At 53.0% G+C, this 21,746-nt stretch overlaps 5 protein-coding genes across 5 annotated transcripts; 4 read left to right on the top strand and 1 right to left on the bottom strand.

Moving 5' to 3' along the window:
* Positions 1 to 7,057: 7,057 nt before the first annotated feature.
* MAA_06060 (uncharacterized protein) lies at positions 7,058 to 9,154 on the top strand (the record flags this gene model as incomplete). Its single annotated transcript, XM_007824058.1, has 1 exon — positions 7,058 to 9,154. One exon carries the CDS (start codon positions 7,058 to 7,060, stop codon positions 9,152 to 9,154), a length of 2,097 nt encoding a protein of 698 aa, XP_007822249.1.
* A 1,081-nt stretch (positions 9,155 to 10,235) lies between these two features.
* On the top strand, positions 10,236 to 11,249 carry MAA_06059 (lipase; the record flags this gene model as incomplete). Its single annotated transcript, XM_007824057.2, has 5 exons — positions 10,236 to 10,254; positions 10,372 to 10,475; positions 10,635 to 10,674; positions 10,768 to 10,833; positions 10,906 to 11,249. The coding sequence occupies 5 exons, from the start codon at positions 10,236 to 10,238 to the stop codon at positions 11,247 to 11,249; spliced, it is 573 nt and encodes a 190-aa protein (XP_007822248.2).
* A 1,019-nt stretch (positions 11,250 to 12,268) lies between these two features.
* On the top strand, positions 12,269 to 14,584 carry MAA_10799 (alpha-galactosidase; the record flags this gene model as incomplete). Its single annotated transcript, XM_011412718.1, has 2 exons — positions 12,269 to 13,241; positions 13,311 to 14,584. 2 exons carry the CDS (start codon positions 12,269 to 12,271, stop codon positions 14,582 to 14,584), a joined length of 2,247 nt encoding a protein of 748 aa, XP_011411020.1.
* Positions 14,585 to 15,589: 1,005 nt separating this feature from the next.
* Positions 15,590 to 17,959, top strand: MAA_06058 (translocation complex component; the record flags this gene model as incomplete). Its single annotated transcript, XM_007824056.1, has 4 exons — positions 15,590 to 15,619; positions 15,717 to 16,028; positions 16,115 to 17,714; positions 17,805 to 17,959. 4 exons carry the CDS (start codon positions 15,590 to 15,592, stop codon positions 17,957 to 17,959), a joined length of 2,097 nt encoding a protein of 698 aa, XP_007822247.1.
* A 471-nt stretch (positions 17,960 to 18,430) lies between these two features.
* Positions 18,431 to 20,412, bottom strand: MAA_06057 (uncharacterized protein; the record flags this gene model as incomplete). Its single annotated transcript, XM_007824055.1, has 3 exons — positions 18,431 to 19,518; positions 19,595 to 19,935; positions 19,997 to 20,412. 3 exons carry the CDS (start codon positions 20,410 to 20,412, stop codon positions 18,431 to 18,433), a joined length of 1,845 nt encoding a protein of 614 aa, XP_007822246.1.
* Positions 20,413 to 21,746: the final 1,334 nt, after the last annotated feature.

Below are 21,746 nucleotides of genomic sequence, written 5' to 3' on the forward strand. Positions count from 1 at the left end.
ACCGAGCTTGCCACGTATCAAGAGATGCTCCACGAAGAAACTACCACTAGCTCTATCCTACCGCGCGTGGCTAACTGGGAGACGACATCCATTCTACCTCCATGTCCAGAGTGCATTCCAATTCGCGCCATACTAACAAACAGGAAATAACTTGATGCTTTCTAAAGTGTCGGAGTCCCCGGACACAATAGACTGGCAAAAGCCGTGCCTCATCCCTGACGGAAACTACCGCGGTGCGTTGAATAATGATACCACTATGCTGTTAAGAATTGCCTGTGCCGGCATACGTGCCAAGCTGCTCCGACAAATGATGAGAGTACGAGGATAGAACAGCGTCGCATCTCCGTGTAGTATGTACCGTAATCGCATGCTGATCGCCATGAAGGCGTGCTACTGTAATATTTGGCAAAATACAAATGGGGTTTGTTAGTTTCTGGCATTGTACATGGAATTTCAGCTCCTCCTTGTTGCACGGGTGCTCGGTATGTATCGTATCCTCAGGTCGAATCTCGGAAATTTCACAACGCTCCCGGTGCTAGACTGCAAAGGCCAAAAACCCACTTTCCGACCGTAGCTTTCAGTCCTGTCTGTGCAAATTTATGATTAGAATTTAACTCTGGCCGCTGTGACGCACCGAAGCAACATAAAAAAAAAAAGAAATACTTTGAGATGAGCCTCGGCGTTTGTCTCAGGTGGGTGACATCGAGGACGTGCCACGATTGGCTGTTCGTGTTTGAGAAATTCAGCATCGTCGTAAGATGGCATTGCTCTCAAACCTCGTGAAGCACCCATGACTATTGCGTCACCCCGATATTAGTACTGCTGCCAGCCCACACCGAGCTATTCATGGGCTGAAACGAATTGTCTGTGCAATGGGCACGGGTCGGATTGAATCTAGGGTCCTGCATCAATACGGTGTCATTGACGCCCCGGCCGATGGTGCCATTTGGACGTATCACAAGCGATGGATGATGTTGATTTCCCGAAGGATTTCTCCGCATGTTACATCTGGAAAGGCCTGTGAATTTATGGTTAGTACAAGTTTATCAAGCTGTGCGACATGTTGCACAGAAACGCATCGGGGCCACATCTGTCCGCGTCTCTGCAAAAGCATAGCCATGCCATTATGGATATTTGTGCTTTGTACAATGCCTGCTTCCATACCAAGAAATACCAAAGCATGGGCCGGGCTAAATGCAACTTGTTTCGGACACGGGGGTTTGGCAAGGATAGGACGCATACCTGCTGATCACTCCGCATTGCTCCAACAACTCGTGTGCGGCTTATCGATTTCCTTTGTGCTCGGTATTGCTCGCGAGATTGCCGGCGTGGTTGTGATCACCATCGTCAAGAATCACCACTCGGCCCACAACCCTTCTGGCTTCGTTCTGTGGCTCCTCGGCGGTCGTCTTCTCACCGCTAGAGTGAACTCACTCTTGGCTCGAAAGGTGTCTGGCCGGGCTGGGGAAGTTTCACGGTGGCGCCACGGCTCTGCAATGCCGAGCGGAGAGTGTGACTCGTGGGTAATGCCAACGCAAGCTTCGAAACGAGCCGCCCACACACCTTGCAACAGAGCAATCTGCATCGAGCTGCGGAGTAGACGAAGATCAAAGCCACCCCACATGTCAGTCCCGTCACTGGTCAACTCGGAGGTGCGTCCTCTTCGTGGAGTTCTTGGACTGTGTTGAATGTACGTACATACGTCGACGTGGTATTCCTCGTACGCGCTCAAGCCGCGAAGCAATCACCTTGAGCTCAAGATGCGGGGTAGGAGTTCATTCGCTTCGAAAACATCCCTGGTCCTCTAGAATGTCATGAGACGAAGCCAGCACCTGACAGGGTCTTTTCATCTACTACTATTGCTAAAGATCAACTGAGTGCTCCGTAGAAGCCAAATAAGAACCAAAGTCGTGACATGACTAGACATAAGGGGCAGTGTTGGTGAGCACGGCTAGATTGAGGTACCGAGTGGTACGGGGGCGCCGCATGGTTTCGTTCTGCTCCCAATCTCTAAACACCCTCCTCACTGGAGCTTCAATCGGTCTATTATCTTGAGTTGGCGGCGGTTTATTCGACTAGATATGTAGATCCCGCTGAATGGGCATGTACATAGTGCAGCCCTGGACATTGAAACAAGTGATGGATCAATTGCATGCATGCATGCAGATCCCGTACATAGACGAGCTGCCTCGGTTCTAGCCAAACGTTCCCTGCAGACGGACAGACAGACAGACAGACAGATACTAGTCAGAGTCGACTTCAAATTGGCCAAGATGGTGGCCAATAGACTTTCCGGTTCACAAGGGGGTTTGTCGTCATAATACATGTGGCATCATCGTACGGCAGCAGTCGTGCGCCGTCAATGGATGTAAATGGCAGCCCCCGTTCCGACAGCTCGTCTTTGCCGTGTACAAATACGTGCAATGAGAATCGCCTCATTCAGCGCCAAGTGCGGATTTTGGCACCAACCTTTTCGCGTGTCTCAGCCATTTTGAGATGCTAGTCACGATGGACAATCTGCTGCACCACCACCCATCATACTCACATGCAGATGGCTTGCAGCCGGAAGCACTGTCGTCATAACCCGTGGGGATAGGGGTGAGGGAGGACACCGTGACGCAGTCGGCCTCTCTGGAATGACCAGGAGGATATTCATCGATTCAGCTCTTGTCCCAGACACCATGCGTTGCAAGCGCCAATGTTGGTGCCCTTCCCTTTGCGGCATCTTCCTACACGCACGCGGTGCTGTTGTATTACCATACTGTCAATCTTGCAACGTGCAGATCGGCGCCACCTCGCTCGAGATGGGCATTCCAGCAAACCCGCCAGCCATCAGAGAGAGATTGTACGTGTCTGGCACGCCGTACGTAGTGCTATTCTGGGTAGCCAGGCGCCGCGTGCTGGCAGAAAAAGGGCAATCATGAGCCAGACCATGTGTTGTGTTGGGTTGGTAGCGTCGTCCTTACAAGTGGCGCCTTGTTTTTTGTTTTTCCCTCCTTAATTTGTCGGATATCCCTCATACAATTTGTTTGCCCTAGCATATTTTCATTCACTAGCGCCTACTGAATGGAGTAAGCCTAGATCTATGGCGTCGAAAAGCGTGTCTGTCGGCGGGTTTGTTTCTGCGACATGGTTACTAAATGGCTCAATGGTTCGAAGGCCCAATCACACACATGTGCACCCTTCGCCAGTGGTGACACAGACGGGAGAGTTCCAGAACAACCTTGTGTCGGCCGAAAAGGTCCAGTGCCTTGATGTCTGCAACTTTGTCGAGCTACTCGTTATACTAGTCCCTCGTGCGCAGACCATTGCCGTACGACGGACCGAATTCAATGCGACGGTCCAGGTCGATGGACAGTTCCAATGACACCTGTGAAAAACACGGCTGAGCACCGAGCCAGGGCACTGTTTGAGTTGAATGTTAGACTGGACGAAACATCAATAGACCAGCATTGTTGCCATTGATGACTTACCGAGGGCGTCTTATTAGTGTTGTTACAAACAAAGAGGCCAATCCCTACCACCATTGGTTCTCAACGGCCTGTAGGAATAATTTTTTGACTCGAGCACTTGAGGACTCCATGTCCGTACCTGCCTTGGTCCTTTGGGTGAGACAGCACAGTGCGTCCTTCAATGTTGCTATGCGCTCTGTAGCCTTGCTACCAAAACTGCCCAACATTGAACCCTGTGCCTTGATGCTCGACCCTGCAAGTCACTATGGCAACTTCGCGACACCCAAAATTCGTCAAGTAGTGACATACCATCGCGTCCCAGAGTCGCAGCATGGCGACGAGAGCTGTCGCCGCCCTTTCCAGATTCAGCTTTTTCAGATCCTAGCTCAACACAAGATGCATGATGGAGAAATATACTACATCACCAAAGGCCAATTTATCGGCGCCGGAGCGACATCACTCGTTGGGAACCTCAGCCTAAGCACCGTCAGTATCCGAAACCGAATCCATATTGCCCTCGCCAAGATAAAAGATGCCGCCAGGAACACATGACAGAGGCTGAGGTCTACCAGCACATTGGAAATAATGCTCATGTTCCCTCATTGATTAACCGGGACGCGAACTCCCACAGCCCAGTCCTATAATCCCTTGAGAATGGTGACTTTGAATCGTAGATCCAACGACATACGAACAGCGTCACGGCTAAATAAAAACAGGACCGGGCAGTACAGGTAGTGGAGGCACTGGCTGTAGTGCGGCCAGTGGTCCATTGTGATGTATCATCTCGTAACTTGATGCTAAATGGAACGCTCGAGCTCCGTATCGCTGGCCACGAACCGCACCCCGATATGCAGAGGACTGGTTTCCGTATCCGCCTCTTAGTTTGTGTTGTGCTGGATGTATATTATGCCCATATGTCCTCGGCACCTAGGTAGTTACTATTATAGCAACAGGTGGCCATGATCCATCCACCAATGTGTCTGGTGTACACACCTAGGTAGTAGTTGTCACCGACGCCCTCGTTTTTGTGGTTACGGTAAAGAGGCACTGTGCGTACACACGGATCCTGGGAGCGAATTCGCACTAACTTACACTGTATACTGCCAAAGCCTGCTGGTGGCATACAGAGTTTCAAGGACCAAAGGGCCGGTTTGTCCAGGCGAGGCGAGCTTGGAGCTGAGGGCGTAGGGTGAACTTGGCTGAATGGCTGGACGAGGTGCTACTCCGTAGAATGCTGACGAGGACGGCATGGCGACATGCTCCCACCATGCTTGGATTGGTTGCATGCACGTGTCTCGAATGTTTTGAGCGGATACCAACAAGCGCAGTCAAGCAGCCAAGTACGAAATATGTACATAGGACGGAGGACAAAGTATAAAGGGCCAAACAGCGGGGCCTGCTTGGCTACTAGGAAAAGGAGGGCGGTGGTCTGGTGCCTGCGCGTACCGTGCACAGGACAGTATGCGTGCTTGGAACATTGAAGACTCTGCATGTTAAGGCTGTCGGCCATAGCGACCCCGGTGCTTTCCGAGTTTCAAATGCTCAGGGATCGAGCATAGCTAAGCAGGTAGTCAACACTAGTCAGTCAGTGGTTCTCAGGGAGCCAATGGCGCTGAACGTGTCTGGTTGGAAGCAGGCATGAGTCCGGTGGCCCGTGAATCGCCGAAAGCACTGTCGCACTGTACTCTGGTCGTGGCACGGTCCTAGGGAACGACGAGAACGTCTGTCGAGCCCTGACAGCATTCTAGTTGGGTTTGCTGTTCATCCCAAGTGAAGCCCTGTCGCCACACTCGCCATGAAGAGCCCTCCAGATGTCCCTCCTCTCCTGGAGTGCTGGCTGGCTACGGGAGCAGATCAGTCTTGGATCAGCACGGGAGTCCTCTCTACCTGGGTAGCAGCCTTCGCTGCCAAACTATCTTCGAATGCTGCACGAGCGCACCTACTATTTCCACCTGTCATTTTGCCGTCGGATGACCCCCGTGTTGCAATGTGGTGATTTGGGACGGGAGAAACCTTTGTACTTCATGCCCTTGGACACTTCGGGGATTGGGAGCTCTGACAGGCGTGCGCCAGTCCGTCAGCCTGTCAGACGCAACTGGCCATGATGGGAATGGTCCGTCTTGATCATGTCTGCAGGGCTCAGCAGCAAGGCGAAGCGGCCGAGCCTCCGCCAAGCAGGCCATGTCGCATGCCAATCTCAGTATTCAAGTGCGGTGTGCAGTCGTGTCCCGTGTGGTGTGGTATTATTATGCCGTGTGGTACTTGGCTGCGCCGCCAATTTCGCCGTGCCTGTTGCTGTACTCCGTGCGGTGTTCAATTCAATCTCGGTCATGAGCCCATGAGCCCCTCTCGGCTCCATTTCGATTAGCGCTGTCCGGGCAAGACGGGCTGCAAGTGCTGGGCGGGTAAAAGCTAGAGACTTCTGACCCTCCTGCTCCACCGGCAGCGACTCGACCTTCGGCCACCACGCCCCAAGCCTCGAGCCTGGAGCCCGCAAGACCCGTTGGCCGCACTTGGCCGCACCCAGCAGCCAGGAGCCAGGAGCCAGGAGCCGGGAGACTGGAGTCAGAGTCCACCCAGCCATGTCCGGTTGAGTGCGGCGCCTGTGCTTTTTTTCCTCGCCCTCCTGGCCCACCCTCGATATATTCCCATCCGACTGCTCCAAAGCACCCTCCTCTTCACTTTCTCACGTTCTGGTCATTGGCTTTTGCTGCAATTTTTTCGTCGCTTCATCTGACATCTCGTCAGCTCTGCGTCTCGGCCGCGTTTTGCCCATTGGGCATCTGCAGCCTGCGTTTTTACTCTATCGACGTTTTGCCTTGTGACGTCGACAACGTCACAGTGCTTAGGTTGACGTGCCTGTGGTCTCACGTTTATTTTTTTCGCCCCAGGTCACCCGTGCAACACCAACACTCCAACCGGCCGACTGTCCAACGCCGCTGCTGCCACGACTGCTGGGATTGCCGTCCTTTTCCGCATATCGCTATCGCGCCACCATCCGACAAACGTCATCTGGAATCTGCCAAGGATAGTACAACCGCATCCTTCCTCTCACCAAGGCGACGCCACTGCGCTTTTTCAGCCAAACGGAATCGTCTTGTGTTCATCTTCTTTGTGAGGTAATCTTGTACCTCGCAACTAAGGAAAAGAAAAGGCGGCACCTCAACTTGCATCAAACACGGCCTTTGGTGTCTTATAAATCGCCCCGACGACACTCTTTCATTCGATCCATTCAGTTGCTCGGCTCCTACTTCTTGGAATATGTTTGCTTTCCGATTATAGCATCCGGGTCCTAAGGGCCACCAAAGTTTTTATCAAATCCTCACTCTCAATAGAGTAGAGGTCTGCACTGGCTTGTAGTTCTCGTCTGCGCGACGCTACACTCCCAAGTCTACGACCAGAACTCTGCTCACTTCTATCTCCTTCTCCCCTAGGAAGGCCACAGCTTCGCTGAGTATCGATTCCTGGTGTGTCGATTCTATACCCTGAGGTCTTCTTTCCTTGACATTGCGCCGCTGGCCTACACACTCTGTTGTAATGACCAAGACCCGTCATATCCGTTTACTTTGTCTACATTCGAACTCAACAAATTATATACCCTCACCATGGATATTACAACTTCCCCTTCACAGATTCCAGCTTGGGTGTCTCTGACATCAGAGGAAGCTGAGGACGTTGATGAACCCCCAGAGCTGCATCAGAAGTTTGAGAGAACGTGTATTCGACGTCCTCAGGACCAATCGTCACTTCTTACCAAGGCTATCTTGGCTGAACCAGAGGAGGTGCCTACACATCCTGCTCATTCCATTCTCTTGGGCACTCAACGGCGACGATCCATGACCAGCAACATTAGTGTTGCTTCCACTGCAGATCTCACTAGTGATACTGGTATGACGAGCCCCTGCCGCACGAATACTCCTAGTCCTCCAATCCCCGAGATGGCTGCTCTTCGATTGCACCATGAAATTACCACCGCGGAGAAGAACCACCTCGCCGTCGCCGCCGCTCCGCAGCCTCCCAAGAAGCGATGTATTCAGTTTGCATGCGCTGCCAAACCTCCCGTTACTCAAGCTGAGGCGATGGTCAAGGCACCTTCTGCAGAGCAGGCTCCCCGACGACCATCCATCAAGTTTGCTCCTCATGTAGGGTCGGCATCAACTCAAAATACACCTCCAAGGCAGATTTCTGATCCCGGCACACGACCTCATTTGGCTACGAATTCCGAGTCACCATCAACTCCTAAAAAGACGTCTGCTCTCTCTACTGCTCTTCACACGTCGCCGCGCCCATCTGCCGTTCATCGCCTGTCAAATAAGATTGCCCTTGCTCGACCGAAATTCCTCCGTGCCAACTCCAAGGATCTCGCAAAGGATAGCTCCCAGTTTCACGAATTTGCAAGTGGTACAGCTCGCGAAGAAGATTGGATCAGGCAACCTTCATCAGCGGCAACGAGACTAACTATCTATGACACATTGACGAAGGAAAACCACTTTCGTCGTCTCGGAGCCGAAGCCGAAGAGGAGGCAGAATTGGAAGAAGAGGAAGCTGAAGCTGGCTCAGATGAAGATGAAGAGGAGGAGGAGGAGGATGAAGACGATGGGGAGAATGATGATGACTTAGAAGAAGATGGCGAAGAAGATTTTCAAGAAGATTCTGATGGCTATCACACCGACTCTGAGACTGGTTTCGCCGACTCCGATGAGGAAGACGAAGAAGAGGATGAAAACATGGTTCTCTGGACTCCCAGCCATGCCACTAGCCGTCAGATTCAAGTCGTGGCTCCCATACGACGACCATCGGTGAATGAGCCCCAGTCTGATTCCTCGGCCGCTAGCTATGGCAGCCGATCAAGCACTCGACGAGCTAGGCCTCGACGTATCAAGGCCGAATCCGACGCACCAGATCTGCCCGACAGCACCGATTTCGTTTGTGGTACCCTGGATGAGGACAGACCTCTAGAAGAAGCCTATCTTTCTTGCTTGGCAGCTCGCCGCAATGAGAAATTACGAGTCATTCCACAAGATATTGACCCCAGCTTTCCAGCTTCTGATCCCGATAATGATGACGAGGAGGAAATCTACAACCCTGTTCACCACGACAGCGATGAGGATGTATGGGTTCAAGGCCGGATGGAGGATCTCCACCATGGCCAGGACCGCTCCCGCCGAAGAAGAAAGAGTGAACAGGCATCGCCTCGCAAATATCGCTCTCCGCCACCAAGACGACATCATTCCCCTGCTCCCAAGAATCGAGGTCGCTCTCCTAAGCCATTGTTTGGGCGACATTCTCCCAAGAGAATCCGGTCTCCAGCACCAAAGGCGATGAACACTCCGTTGCAGACGCCACGACAAGGTCCTCACGTTCAATTCCACTTGGCTGGTCGACCAGGCATGACGCAAACAAAGTCTTTGCCTCGAGCTCCCGCAATGTTTCCACCCATGAAGGGTAGCAAGACAGCCAGGCACCAGCATCACCATGACTCTGACTGCCATCTTCGAGGCGCTATTGACATCGTCAAGGGTCTTGAACGCAAACGTCAACGCCGCAAGGAAAAGTTTTTCCAAAAGTACTGCAATCGCGCAAGACGTGGCCAAATTCCAGAGCGCAAGCCTCAGCCCGGGCGAGGCGCCGAGCGTATGAAGGAGCTCGGCTTGCTCATGGCTGGCAAGAAGGATCAGGGCAATTATGTCATGTCTATCTAAAGACATCACTACACTTACTTATGCTAGTCCTGAGTATCAGAGGACTATATCAAAAGCGCTCAAGGTGTCTACGTCCCTTTTCAAGAGCGCCAAATTGGCGGCAAGTCTTATCAACTTCTTTCTTCCTACACTTGGGTAATGCATTCCATTTTTGTCCGTATGTTATGACTCCACGACTTTTTTTCCTGTACATATCTAAAGCCACTTGTTTCGGACCTTTTTCTTTCTCATCCTTAAAGGGATCGCTTCGGGTGTGAGCACCCTTGTATATAGTTTCACTTTCTCACCACAAATGAACTTGCACATCGGTCAATTTTTTTTTTGTCATTGGAGAAGGCATATTGCAATCGCTAGGATACCCTTTGCGAGAGAGTTTGGGCGCGGGGAAAGGCATTTAGATAGTGGCTGAAGTCTACACATCAAAGACAGAAGGGTGGATATTTTTGAGCTCTTGCTAATACAATATTATTGGCTCTGAATGACATTTGAACGTGATGAGTAAACTGGTCCCTCGTGCTGAAGTGGCATGTTTGCCTGGCGATGGGTGTGATGACAAACCGTACCTGGGAGGACTCTCGGCAACAACACTGTAGTGGTTTGGTTGACTTGATTGCAGAATACGACAATCCGGAATATGAACGACACTTAATTAATAACATTGGGCTCGGGATGCCGGGACAACAATCAGATGACTGCACTTGGGCAGACTTAAGTTTGTGTGTGGTTCACCCATTCGTAGCGTTGATTGGTCGCGCGCCACTTGTACAGTTGAGGTGCCACTTGCCACTGCAAGCTCACGCTCCCTGAGCCGAGGAGCGGCGACCCAGCCTAGACAGTAGCATCATCTGTGCCTGAGGATCCAGGCACCACAACTTCTCGTCAGGACACTCTTGAGTTAACTGCCAGGTCAGAGCCAGTGCACACTACGGATTTTTGGTGTATTTCTTCGGCCCATCACGTCCGCAATCCAGCATCCGTTTTCGACCCCAAACATCATTTTCACGATATCAAACATCATCTTTTCGATCGCAATCATCATCTCGACTGGCTCTGGAAACACGGTTCAGAAATATAGCCCACCATGTGGATCGTCAACTGGTGTATGCCTGCAAACATCCCTTTTCCCTCCATCTTTTGCCTGTTACCCCCGTCATGATGGCATACCAAAGCTCCGCGTCTTTGGTGTCCTGACTTGTCCTAATTTTCCGACTTCTTAGTTTACGATGTTCTTTCCTCCCTTGGCCTGTTGAACAAGCACGCTAAGCTACTATTCCTCGGTCTTGATAATGCCGGAAAGACGACGTTGCTGCATATGTTGAAGGTATGCCAAACTTGCGCGACATTCGTTGGACTGCGAGCCCCCTTTCGATCTCTATGGGATGTTGATCTGCTTTCGATCAATACGAATACGAGGCGGGAAAATGAATACAGTGGATGATGACATGTTTGATGGGCGATGCTAACAATGTGGACTGGATAGAACGACCGTGTTGCCATCCTGCAGCCTACTCTTCACCCCAGTGAGTTCTGCCCCGGGGCACTCAGACGATGAGGCCCAGCGTGCGCTTGTTCGCTGCCACAAACGTGACATTTTGCTAATCGTACTGTTGTAGCCTCTGAGGAGCTTGCCATAGGCAATGTCAGATTCACCACATTTGACTTGGGTGGTCACCAACAGGGTACGTACACATCATGTCTAAGGCTGCGTGCCTGCTTGCTCTGCGCTCTCAGAGACTTACCATTCTACTCAGCCCGCCGCATCTGGCGAGACTATTACCCCGAGGTCAATGGCGTCGTCTTCCTGGTAGACGCTAAGGATCACGAAAGGTTCGCCGAGACGAAAGCTGAGCTCGACGCTCTCCTTGCTCTTGAGGAATTGTCCAAAGTTCCCTTTGTCATTCTTGGAAACAAGATTGACCACCCCGACGCCGTGTCGGAGGAGACACTCCGACATGAACTGGGCTTGTATCAGACCACCGGGAAGGGAAAGGTCCCTCTGGATGGCGGCGTCCGACCAATTGAGGTTTTCATGTGCTCTGTAGTTATGCGACAGGGATATGGCGAGGGGATAAAGTGGCTTGCGCAATATGTGTAATGCATAAATAGGGCTGTGCAGCGAATACAATTATGTAGCGATTAGGAACTAATTCAATGCTTTTTGTTATGCACGAGGTACCTGGGTAATGTGTGGACGGGACGAGTGATTGATGAGATGTAGCATTCTCCTCGGACGGAGCTGAATTAGACCTGTACTATAATATTTACTCTAATAGACTACAGTATGTTGGCTTATACTTGTTGGGCAAATATATCCTGCTGTAATGTGACGGCTGGGATGGACTGTGACTGGGCTGTATGATATAATCGGTTAGGCGTGAGGAAGCCGACCTTGGTAATTTGTACTCGTGTGAATATTTACGATAAAATAAGTACCTTGTAGTAAGCCAACAACAAATAGTAGCATAAGTACCTACTAAGCAGGTATGTACCAACAGACTCAACCTCCAAATGCATCCTCGACAGTACTTAGATGTTGGGAATATCCCCCCTCCAGCCCGGTAGCCAATCAGCAATGTGACCAAGGGAACGAATGCCTCCAAGCATTCCATCCTTGCTGCCCAGCTAGGCGGCCCAACCATTTGCTAGTGATGTTCCATTGATTGCCTGCGTTAATACCCTGTTTGACGGCCAAGTCAATGGGATCAATTGATGGCATGGCTGAGAGTCGGTGCAACATTGTACAACAGCGCACAGGTGCAGTGGGTTCTGAAGAATCTGAGTGGAGTTGCCAGGCCGCCGAAAGGCCCCCAACGAACGTAACCACAGGCCGGCCGCATGTCTGGTGAGCAGCAGACGTCATGGTCATGAAATGGTGGGGACAACCAGACATTGGCTTCACCCTTCAATGTTCAATCTTGCGCGCTGTACGAAGAAGGGAGCACAACATCTCATCTGAAAAGAAGGCACAGGTATCCAGCATGGGATCCCTTTCATGAGCTCGCATTCCGAAGCCGTATGCCTCGATCCTAAACATCCACCATCGACAGACAGATCGAGCGAGCAAATATCACAACAGCTGGCAGACTTGCCGGCCAACCCGCCTGGGAGCGGACAATGCCACACGATGCGGTTTACGGATTCCCACCGGAAGCATTTGATGCATCTCTCCTGCCTGACATCAATCGAGAGTTTCTCGAGCCGCATGACATCGAGGCCTTCGTAAGGGCGCTCCAGGCTCCTGACCCGTTGCACAGCCCAGCCGACGAGACGGGCGGACTCAAGTCACCCAGGAGCGGTGCCAGCCCGGCCACCCTGACGAAGCGAAATTCACAAGCCGGTCTGGATGATGCGAACGACCATGACAGTGCCGACGCAATTGCCGCCGCTGCAGCGGCCGTTGGAGGCGACCTCCCAGCGCCGACGGACACGCCGACCCAGGGAACATTCTTCACGGCCCAGAACGACTGGGCGCCCGTGAGCCCAGCTCTCTACCGACGCCGTAGATCATCCAAGAAATGTAAACAAAAAAAAGGCGCTAGCAAAGCTGTCGAAGGGCTCCTCGGCACACGGACCAAGGACGAGACGCGGGAAGGCTACCTTTACCAGCTGTCCAAATGGCCGCTGTTGATATTTGTGTTTGCATGGCTGACAGGCCTGGCAATTGCATATCTCTCAACACGATGGTACATTTGGGTGTACGAACACTTCTTTACTTGGCGCGGCCGACGGGAAACGCTCCGGAGGAACATGCGCAAAGCTTCAACCTACAAGGAATGGGTTGCCGCAGCGAGAGAACTAGATGCGTTTTTGGGACGGCAGACCTGGAGGGAGGAGAATGAATTCGCCTACTACGATTCAAAGACGGTCAAGCGGGTGTGGGATCAGCTGAAGAAGCTGAGGATCAAGGCCGAGGCACAGGAGATTCAGAGCGCGCGGCAGCATGGCGATCATAGGACTGCCATGGAGGATCTCAAATCCATGGTGGAAGCGTGCGTCAAGAATAACTTTGTTGGCGTGGAGAATGCGAGGCTCTATAGTCAGACATACTATGGGACCAAGAATTTGGTGCAGAATTTTGTCGATGAAGGTGAGTGAGTTGATGGGGAATCCAAGGAAGGGGCGGCGTCGTACGGCTGCTAATGGAATGCGTCAACAGTGGAGAGGAGCATCAAGCTCCTGTTGCGAACGAAGCAGTTGGGGACTGAGGAGAAGCGCCTGCTGTTCAAGCATGTTTATGCCAACTACGGCCGCACTGCCTTGTGTCTTTCGGGGGGAGCTGGCTTTGCCTATTACCACCTAGGCTTGGTCAAGGCGTTGCTGGACGCGGATCTACTCCCGGACGTTATCACAGGCACGAGCGGCGGCGCCCTGATAGCTGGGCTTGTGGCCACGAGAACAAACGACGAGTTGAAGAAGCTTCTGGTTCCGGCGCTGTCTCACCGCATCAATGCCTGCCGAGAACCGGCAACCGCCTGGCTACCAAGATGGTGGAAGACGGGTGCGCGCTTCGACTCGGTCGACTGGGCTGAGCGATGTAGCTGGTGGACCAGGGGCTCAATGACCTTTCGCGAGGCATACGAACGAACCGGCCGCATTCTGAACGTCACTTGCGTCCCTGCGGATCCTCACTCTCCCACCATTCTATGCAACTATCTCACCTCCCCCGACTGCGTCATCTGGTCCGCGGTCCTCGCCTCCGCCGCCGTCCCTGGCATCCTCAACCCCGTGGTTCTCATGATGAAGCTCCGAGACGGCACGCTCGCGCCCTATTCCTTTGGCCACAAATGGAAAGACGGCTCTCTCCGAACCGACATCCCTATCAAGGCGCTCAACACGCACTTCAACGTAAACTTTACCATTGTTAGCCAGGTCAATCCCCACATCAACCTGTTCTTCTTTTCGTCTCGCGGCTCCGTGGGCCACCCCGTCACCCATCGCAAAGGCCGCGGGTGGCGTGGCGGCTATCTCATGTCCGCCTTTGAACACTACCTCAAACTTGACATGAACAAGTGGTTGAAGTTTGTGCGCTACGCAGAACTGCTCCCCCGCCCCCTGGGCCAGGACTGGAGCCAGCTGTGGCTCCAGGAGTTCAGTGGCACAATCACCATCTGGCCCAAGTCTGTCCCCAGCGACTTTTACTACATTCTGTCGGATCCTGATCCCAGCAGGCTAGCGCGAATGCTACACCAGGGACAGCAAAGCGCGTTTCCCATGTTGAAATTCGTGACGAATAGGTTGAAGATTGAGCGGTTGGTGGAACAGGGGAGGAGGGAGACCAGACCGTGGGCGAGGAGAGGCAGTATTCAGGCAGTTATGAGCGAGGAGGACCTGAGGAGCTTGCTGGTTGGGGAGATGGCGGGGGTGACGACGGAGGAGGATACAGACGGGGATGGGGAAGAGGCGATTACGTTGACTGCTGTCGAGGAATAGAAGAGCTGAGGGTGGGTGGTGATGTTTTCAACAGCTTTGCTCATTGAGACGAGCTGGCTGTTTTTTTTTCTTGTGGTGTGTGTGGGATGACGAGATTGTTACACTTGATTATGGCGAGCGTTTAGACGTAAAATGGCCGCTCACGTCATTTCTAGATCAGGGCGCAATGATGTATGAGATTTGCGGTGTGATTTTGTTTGCGTGAAGGACGGTGCTGTTGGATATCACGCCGTCTGTTCCATCACAGACAGTCGTACATTGCGCGACACGGATTCCCTTTACTCCGTACAGGCCGTCAGGTACGGTGGTCCTGCGCACTCTGTCGTCTGAATACAGAAGATGGCGTTGTATCAATATTCCTCGAGCAGTCCGTTTTCGCCCAAGTACGGAGTACGTAGTTAGTAAGTGCGAGTAGTACTCCGTACTTTGTAGTTGAATGGTTTGTTAACCTTTGCTGTGGCTGACACCAGCCCCATGGCGATGCGATGCGGCCTAGCGGCGGCTCTGCCACCAGACCCCAGGGCCAACAGGGGGCAGGCCGCACTGGCACCACATGTGACGTCTGGACGCAGACGGACGCTCCTTCCCAGCCTGTCTACTGAATTGAACACGGTGGCGGCATTGTGGTCCGCTAGCCAAGTTGGTCTGGGGGAGCCACGGATAATCCGATCGCCGGCTTTGGTGCCACGGCGAAAGGACACCATTTAGCACTTTAGAAATTGGGCAGACAATTCGATCCCCTCGTGCTTGCTGATGCTTCATTGAGGCCACCTGGTGATTCGGACAACAAACATAAAATCTGCGGCCGCCCGCACCACTGTGCAAAGAGGAGGGACTTTTAATAATTCTTGTTCATTTATACCCACGGCTCCAAGGGCGCATTGAATTACGCCTCATCGTGCGTTCGGACGAGCTGCCAGATTGTTTGATCTTGCTGCCCACCCACACGAAAGCTATTATTTCCTGCTCGCGGCAGGGTTCGCCTGCTCGGCCTTTGTCGCCACAATGAGTTCCGACTACTCATACGATGACCAGGTAGATTCTCACCAGATTTAACAGCACTTCTTCCATTTGCCATGCGCAGTCGACACGAGGCAGGATTGCATCGCAGCTTTGCTAACGCACCCTCCAGGCTCAGTTCTTCCCCTTCTTCATCCTCACATTGACCGGCCTGGTCACTCTCCCAATCACATACAACCTACTGCAGTCTAGCAAAGACGATTCGCATCTCGCCCCACGCATACAGACCGACTACAAGATTCAGCATGGAGACGTCGTGGCGTCACTACGCGCGGCTCAGAAGAGGAAGCAGCGCAAGATCAAGAGGGCGCTTGTCGCCGTGGCCGGCTGGGGCTTGATGGGACTGATGGCATATTTGATCATGACGACGGATCCTGCCGAGCAGAAGCTTTGGAATCCCTACGATATTCTGGGCATCTCAGAAGTATGCGCCTCCCTCCCCATCCCCTCACCCTTTTTGCTGCTGGCGTGCATCTCTCGGATCATCAAGTCGACTGACAATGTCTGCAGTCTGCCTCGGAAAACCAAATAAAGTCACACTATAAGCGCCTGTCCGTCAAGTTTCACCCTGACAAGCTCCAACCTGATCCTGAAAAAAATGAAACGGTCGAGTCTCTAAATGAACACTATGTCCAACTCACCAAGGCCTACCAAGTCTTGACCGATGAGGATGTTCGCAACAATTATATTCAGTATGGTCACCCTGATGGCAAGCAGAGCATGAGCATCGGGATTGCTCTGCCCAAGTTTATTGTTTCCGACGGTAACGGCAAATACCTTGTTGTCCTGTACACGGGCCTTCTCGGCGTTTTGCTGCCATATCTTGTCGGTTCCTGGTGGTACGGCACCAAGAAGCGTTCCAAGGAGGGCGTTCTCATGGAGAGCGCCAACAACTTGTTCCGCCACTATGACGAGGAAATGGACGAGTCTGGCATCATTGCAGCTCTTAGCGCTGGCAAGGAGTTTGAGAGCGTTCTCAGGGGCGACCAGGCAGAGTCTGGCTTGTCCAAAATCGAATCACGCATCTCTGCTGAGGGCGAGGCCTCACCTTTTGCCTCTGGGTTCTCAGTCAAGGACAAGGAGAGGCTTGAGGATCTCGACAGCGGTGTGAGGCGCAAGGTTCTGGGCCTTCTTTGGGCTTATCTCGGCCGTGTTGAGCTCGACGACGCCGCTCTGACCAAGGCCAAGTACGATATCGCCCCCATTGCCCGCGCTCTGAACCAGTCCTTTGCTGCCATTGCCCTGGCCTTTGGCAACATTGGTCCCATTTCCGGCTCGTTCCTCGCCAATCAGCACATTATACAAGCTCTGTCTCCGAAATCTTCTCCTCTCCTCCAGCTCCCTCACTTCACTTCCAAGATTGCCATGGCCGTCGAGGGCGACTCCAAGACGCACATGACTGTCCAGCAGTTTATGGATCTGCCCGATGCCCAACGCCGCCAGTTGTCAGTTGGAAAGGGCCTGCTTTCAGAGAAGCAGTACAAGTCTGCCGTCGGCGTAGCCAAGCAGCTCCCCTACCTACGAGTTGCCAAGGCCTTCTTCAAGGTTACCGGCGAGCGATGCATCATCCCGTCCTCTCTCGTCACCCTGGTTATCAAGGGCCGGTTTATCCCCCCCGGCACCCAGAATGTTCCCGCAGTCAACGACCTGGATCTGGAAGATGTTGACCCCGCTGAGGACGATCTCGATGCGCTCATGGGCCGCAAGAAGAAGACCATTACCGGACCTGATGGCAAGCCTACTTCTGTTGAAGAGCAGAGCATTCTCCCTCCCCTGGCTTTTGCCCCTCACTACGCCCGCGACCACACCCCCAAATGGTATGCTTTCTTGAGCGACTCGAAGCAGGGCAAGATGGCTGTGCCCCCCTTCACCTTTGACCGATTCGACGAGCCCATCTTCGACGAGCAGGGCAAGCCCACGTTCAACATGCAGACTCTCAAGGCACAGTTCGCCGCTCCACCGCAAGCCGGCCACTTCACGTTTGTCATGCACGTCATTTGCGATTCGTACGTTGGTTTCGATACCAAGATGGAGGTGACTCTGGTTGTCGAGGAAGCCGCCAAGGCAGCCGAGATGGACGCTGAAGATGATATTTCCGAACCCGAAGAGGGTAAGTTTTCATTCAACCCCCCCCCCCCCCCCCCCCCCCTTTCCCTTTTTCCCGGGAGGTCCGCAGAGACGCGCATACTGACAAGTGTAGATTCCATCGCCGGCCAAATGCACGCCCTCAAGACAGGTCAAGCACCGCAGCCCAAGAGACGGAGAGTAGACGAGGAGTCGGACGACGAGAGCGGCACCGAGGAGGAAGAGGAAGAAACGAGCGACACCAACACTGACACTGAAGATGAGTCATAGACGGGGTTTGTGAATTATTCTATTTGTTTAGTAATTGAGGGTGATGAAAAATCGGGCTAGGGGGAGCAGGCACCTACTGTAGACTCGGTGCATGCACGGATACCAGTTACTTTACATGACGTGACTACTTGCCGACTGACATGTCGCAACAAATAATTGTGCACCTGGTCGGTTGATTGCCTCCTACGTGACCAGTGCTCAGGCTAACTAGTGTACGAGGGAGAAAAATAATAGTGTATTAAACGCATCATGAATAGTCAAGGGCTGATATTGTGACAACTTGGCTGCATCGCGCCCCCTTGAATGGTCTTGAATATAGTGTATATGAAAGGTGGCTTCTCGAGTCTAAATCTACATATACCAATATACATACAATGCACCTGCAGCACAACCCACCAGGGGCTCACATCCCACCCAACTAAACAAACAAGAAAAAAAGTAAAACAGCATAGCGCTTTGCAGCGTCTTTAATTAACAAACCCTCACGCCGCAGACCTCGACGCCCTTGCCTTCGATTCTCGCGGCCCTGCCGAAATACGCGTCGACCAAGTCTTGTACAAACGCTGCGTCGGACGCACTCCACACGTCTAGACCCATGTTCTCAATACAGTGGCTATCTACAGTGATGACATTCGCATCTAGACCTAGACCGCCGCTATTCAACAAGACCTCAGCCTCGTCGCTTTCCTGGTCGTCTAGGTCGACGCCTTGTTCGTCTCTGTACGGAGAGGGATACGCCTCGTCGGCGGACTCGACGAGGTCGACTATTATGGAGAGCATTTGGGTAGTAAGACGGTGGAAGTAGGCGATGATGGCGAGTTCGGTGCGTGCTTCGTCGGGGTTGGATGCCCGGCGGCTGGTGAGGGAGGCGAGTGATTCGGACAGGGGGCGGGGGGAGGACGCCGGTGCGGGTGCGAGGTCCGCAAGGAGAGCGGCGTCCCGGGAGGACTCTTCATGTTCTTCGGAGCGTAGCTGCTCGCCGGCGGATGCCCACCACATGTAGCCGTTGTAGGCTAGTGCAGCCCACGATAGAGGCTCGATGAGCTCGTCAATGTGAGGGTCCTCCTCGTCCTTGACGAGCCGGTGGGAGTGGCTGGTGGAGAGGCGAACGGCAGAGGAGTTAAAGGGCGGGGAGTCTGGCTCTTGCTGTTGAGGGGAGGAGGCGAGGCGGATGAGGCCGCTGCGAAGGGCGTTGAAGCGCCGGAGGTCGCGTTGGGTAGCTTTGACAGGTGTGCCACGGGGGTATTCTACTGTTGGCCAGACTTTGTCCACGGCGTTGGTGGAGTGCTCCGGGGGCATGGTGATGAGCATGTCCCAGAGGGTGTCTTTCATGGCTAGAATGCTGTCTGTGGTGCAGGCGATCCAGCCGGAACCAGCCTCTCCTCCGGAGTCAGCGGTGCCGTCTTGGCGGCGCTTGGAAGCCTCAAAGTCTTCCATGAGAAAGGGAATGTCGTGCACGCCAATGGTGAATAGGGGCCGTAGGCGTGGCGTGGGTGATGAGGGAGGGAGTCTATCGGCAACGGAGAAGGGTATATTAGAAAGAATTGAAATGTCGTATACTGAGATGAGTTAGTGTATGTGTTTCTTTGGTGAGAGGGGTTTTAGCATATTGGTATCGGAGTGTCAGGACCTTACCAAAGTCACAAATTTCATGAACAGGAGCGTGACAAGAGATGAGAATCCGCTTCCGTAGCAGTGCTGCTCTATGGATAGGGAATATAAGAGGACCAAACTTGTCCAAAAGACTGACTAAGCTCCAGGCAGGGTGAAATGGACTCAGCCTGTGCTCAGCCTGTGCTAAGGAGGTCCCGTCCGATGCCGAACCCTTGCGCTTGTGTGTTCTTCGCTCTTGAGTTGGTGAATCGGGCAGGTTGCCTGGCCCCAAGTCGTTTGGCTGTCCCTCGTTCTCGCTGGCCTTGTGAGAATTCCAATACTTTTCTAAAACACTAGTCTGACTGCGATCTTTGGCCAAGATGCTGAGATGGTCTGTTAGCAGTGGTTTTGGTTCTTGTAAGAAGCAGTGGGATGCAAACTTACGCCGCCAACTCCTTCAAATTCTCGGCATGCCTCCAAGCTCTCCCCAGTCGCCCATAGCTCAATGGTACGAGGACCCCTACGGCAATCATCCTGGCATTCCTAGCTTCCTCCTCCTCACATGGCTCATTTACAAAGGCACTGAGGCCGGCGTGGGCGCCGTCGACAAAGTAAATCAAGTCATGGCGAACGGTGTGCAAGCCCGACGGCAGCGACTTGTACTCGACCTGGCCGTCCAGTTCGACATGAGGCACGGCGCGCTTCCAGGTAATGGTGTAGCCGGCTTTGACGTCGAAATCGATAAGAAACAGGGCGGATACGGGCGGAAGTTGCTCGGGCACGGCGGAATTGGGGGCGATGGAGAGAGAGAGAGAGGATTGGCGGTGTCGTTGATTCCTGCGTGATGGCGCCATTGCCATTGTGGAGGCTCTCGTGTGAGGCTCAGAGGAGCATGTTCCGTTCCAAGGTCGCTGGAAGCTTGGCAGATTGGGTGGCTAGGCAGTTGTGTCGGGAACGTTGGAGGGATGGCGTTGGGGAGAGTTGCGACGTCGGCGGATGAAATGCGAGGCGGGTGGAGGTTAGCCGAAGAAGAAGCACGTTACTAAATGACGCAGGCAGAAGTCCGGGTGGCCAGAAGGAGGATTGGCGATGGCGGTCAAGGTTGCGCATGGAAATTGAAGCGGACGGTGGTCGTTTGGTGATGATGGTGTGTAGTCAACTGGGCTGGAGCAGCGGCGGGTATATTTGCGTGAGTGGCTGCGTCTGAGGCGGCACCAAAGTGGCATAGCGCTTCATAACTCTTGGGTACGTGCCCAGGTACTTAAGTAGTGACTGCTATTAGTAGTAGTACTACTACTAGCACCGGCACCACTCCATGGACCATGCACGCACACGGGCCAGCCGCCCCGTCAGACAAAGTCATTGTTTACTTATAAGTACTTAAGTACTTAAGTAGTTAATCGATCGATGCCCGATCAATCCAATGAGTGATGTCGGGTTGAGCTCTGCATCGGCACGGCACGCCCAGGATTGCAGGATTGCATGTGTGCGGCGGCATTCTGCATCGGTGACGGCGTGGACGAGTACGTAAAGTAAGTACGAAGTTACATACACCAAACATTGAAGGTATTACTTGGTTGCATATCCCTTTGACTGCGCGCAGGTCCAATTGATGTAGCGGACCCATTTTTTACGATACCTGAGTAGCAGTCACCTCTTTGGCAACGAGGTCAGTTACTAGGCCTGATGTAGCTCCTTATAAACTCAAAAATCGCTGGTACTTTTATTATTATAGTGTTTCTTAAAGGGGCTTTATACCTTTTAATATAATCTTTTTTATTGGCCAGAACCCTTGCTCGGTACGAAAAATGGACCTGCGCGCAGTCAAAGGGATTTTATGTCAGTGCCCAGTGCTGCGTCCAAGTGCTTTGTACCAGGTACATGGCTACTCCGGCTCGTCGTATGTACCTACTCGAGCACCAGACATGTGCAAATGACGGGCAATTGGCTCAATGACTCTGCAAAGTCAATTCAAAGATTAACTAATCCATCCAAACACTTCCCGCCAGCTGCAACCCCCACCGTTGAAGAAGACGGCGCCGGTCAGGAACTAACGACGAGCCTAGCGACCACATGGTACCTCCATGTCACTCCATCGGTGGCTCCGTGCCGCAGCCCGAGGCAAGCCAGGGGACCGACCGACCCCCGTTGTCTGGCCTAGCCCGTCAACCCGTCTGGTGTCTCATTGTCTCGT

Source organism: Metarhizium robertsii (assembly GCF_000187425.2).
Source record: "Metarhizium robertsii ARSEF 23 chromosome Unknown MAA_Scf_2, whole genome shotgun sequence".
Taxonomy (NCBI): Eukaryota; Fungi; Ascomycota; class Sordariomycetes; order Hypocreales; family Clavicipitaceae; genus Metarhizium; species Metarhizium robertsii.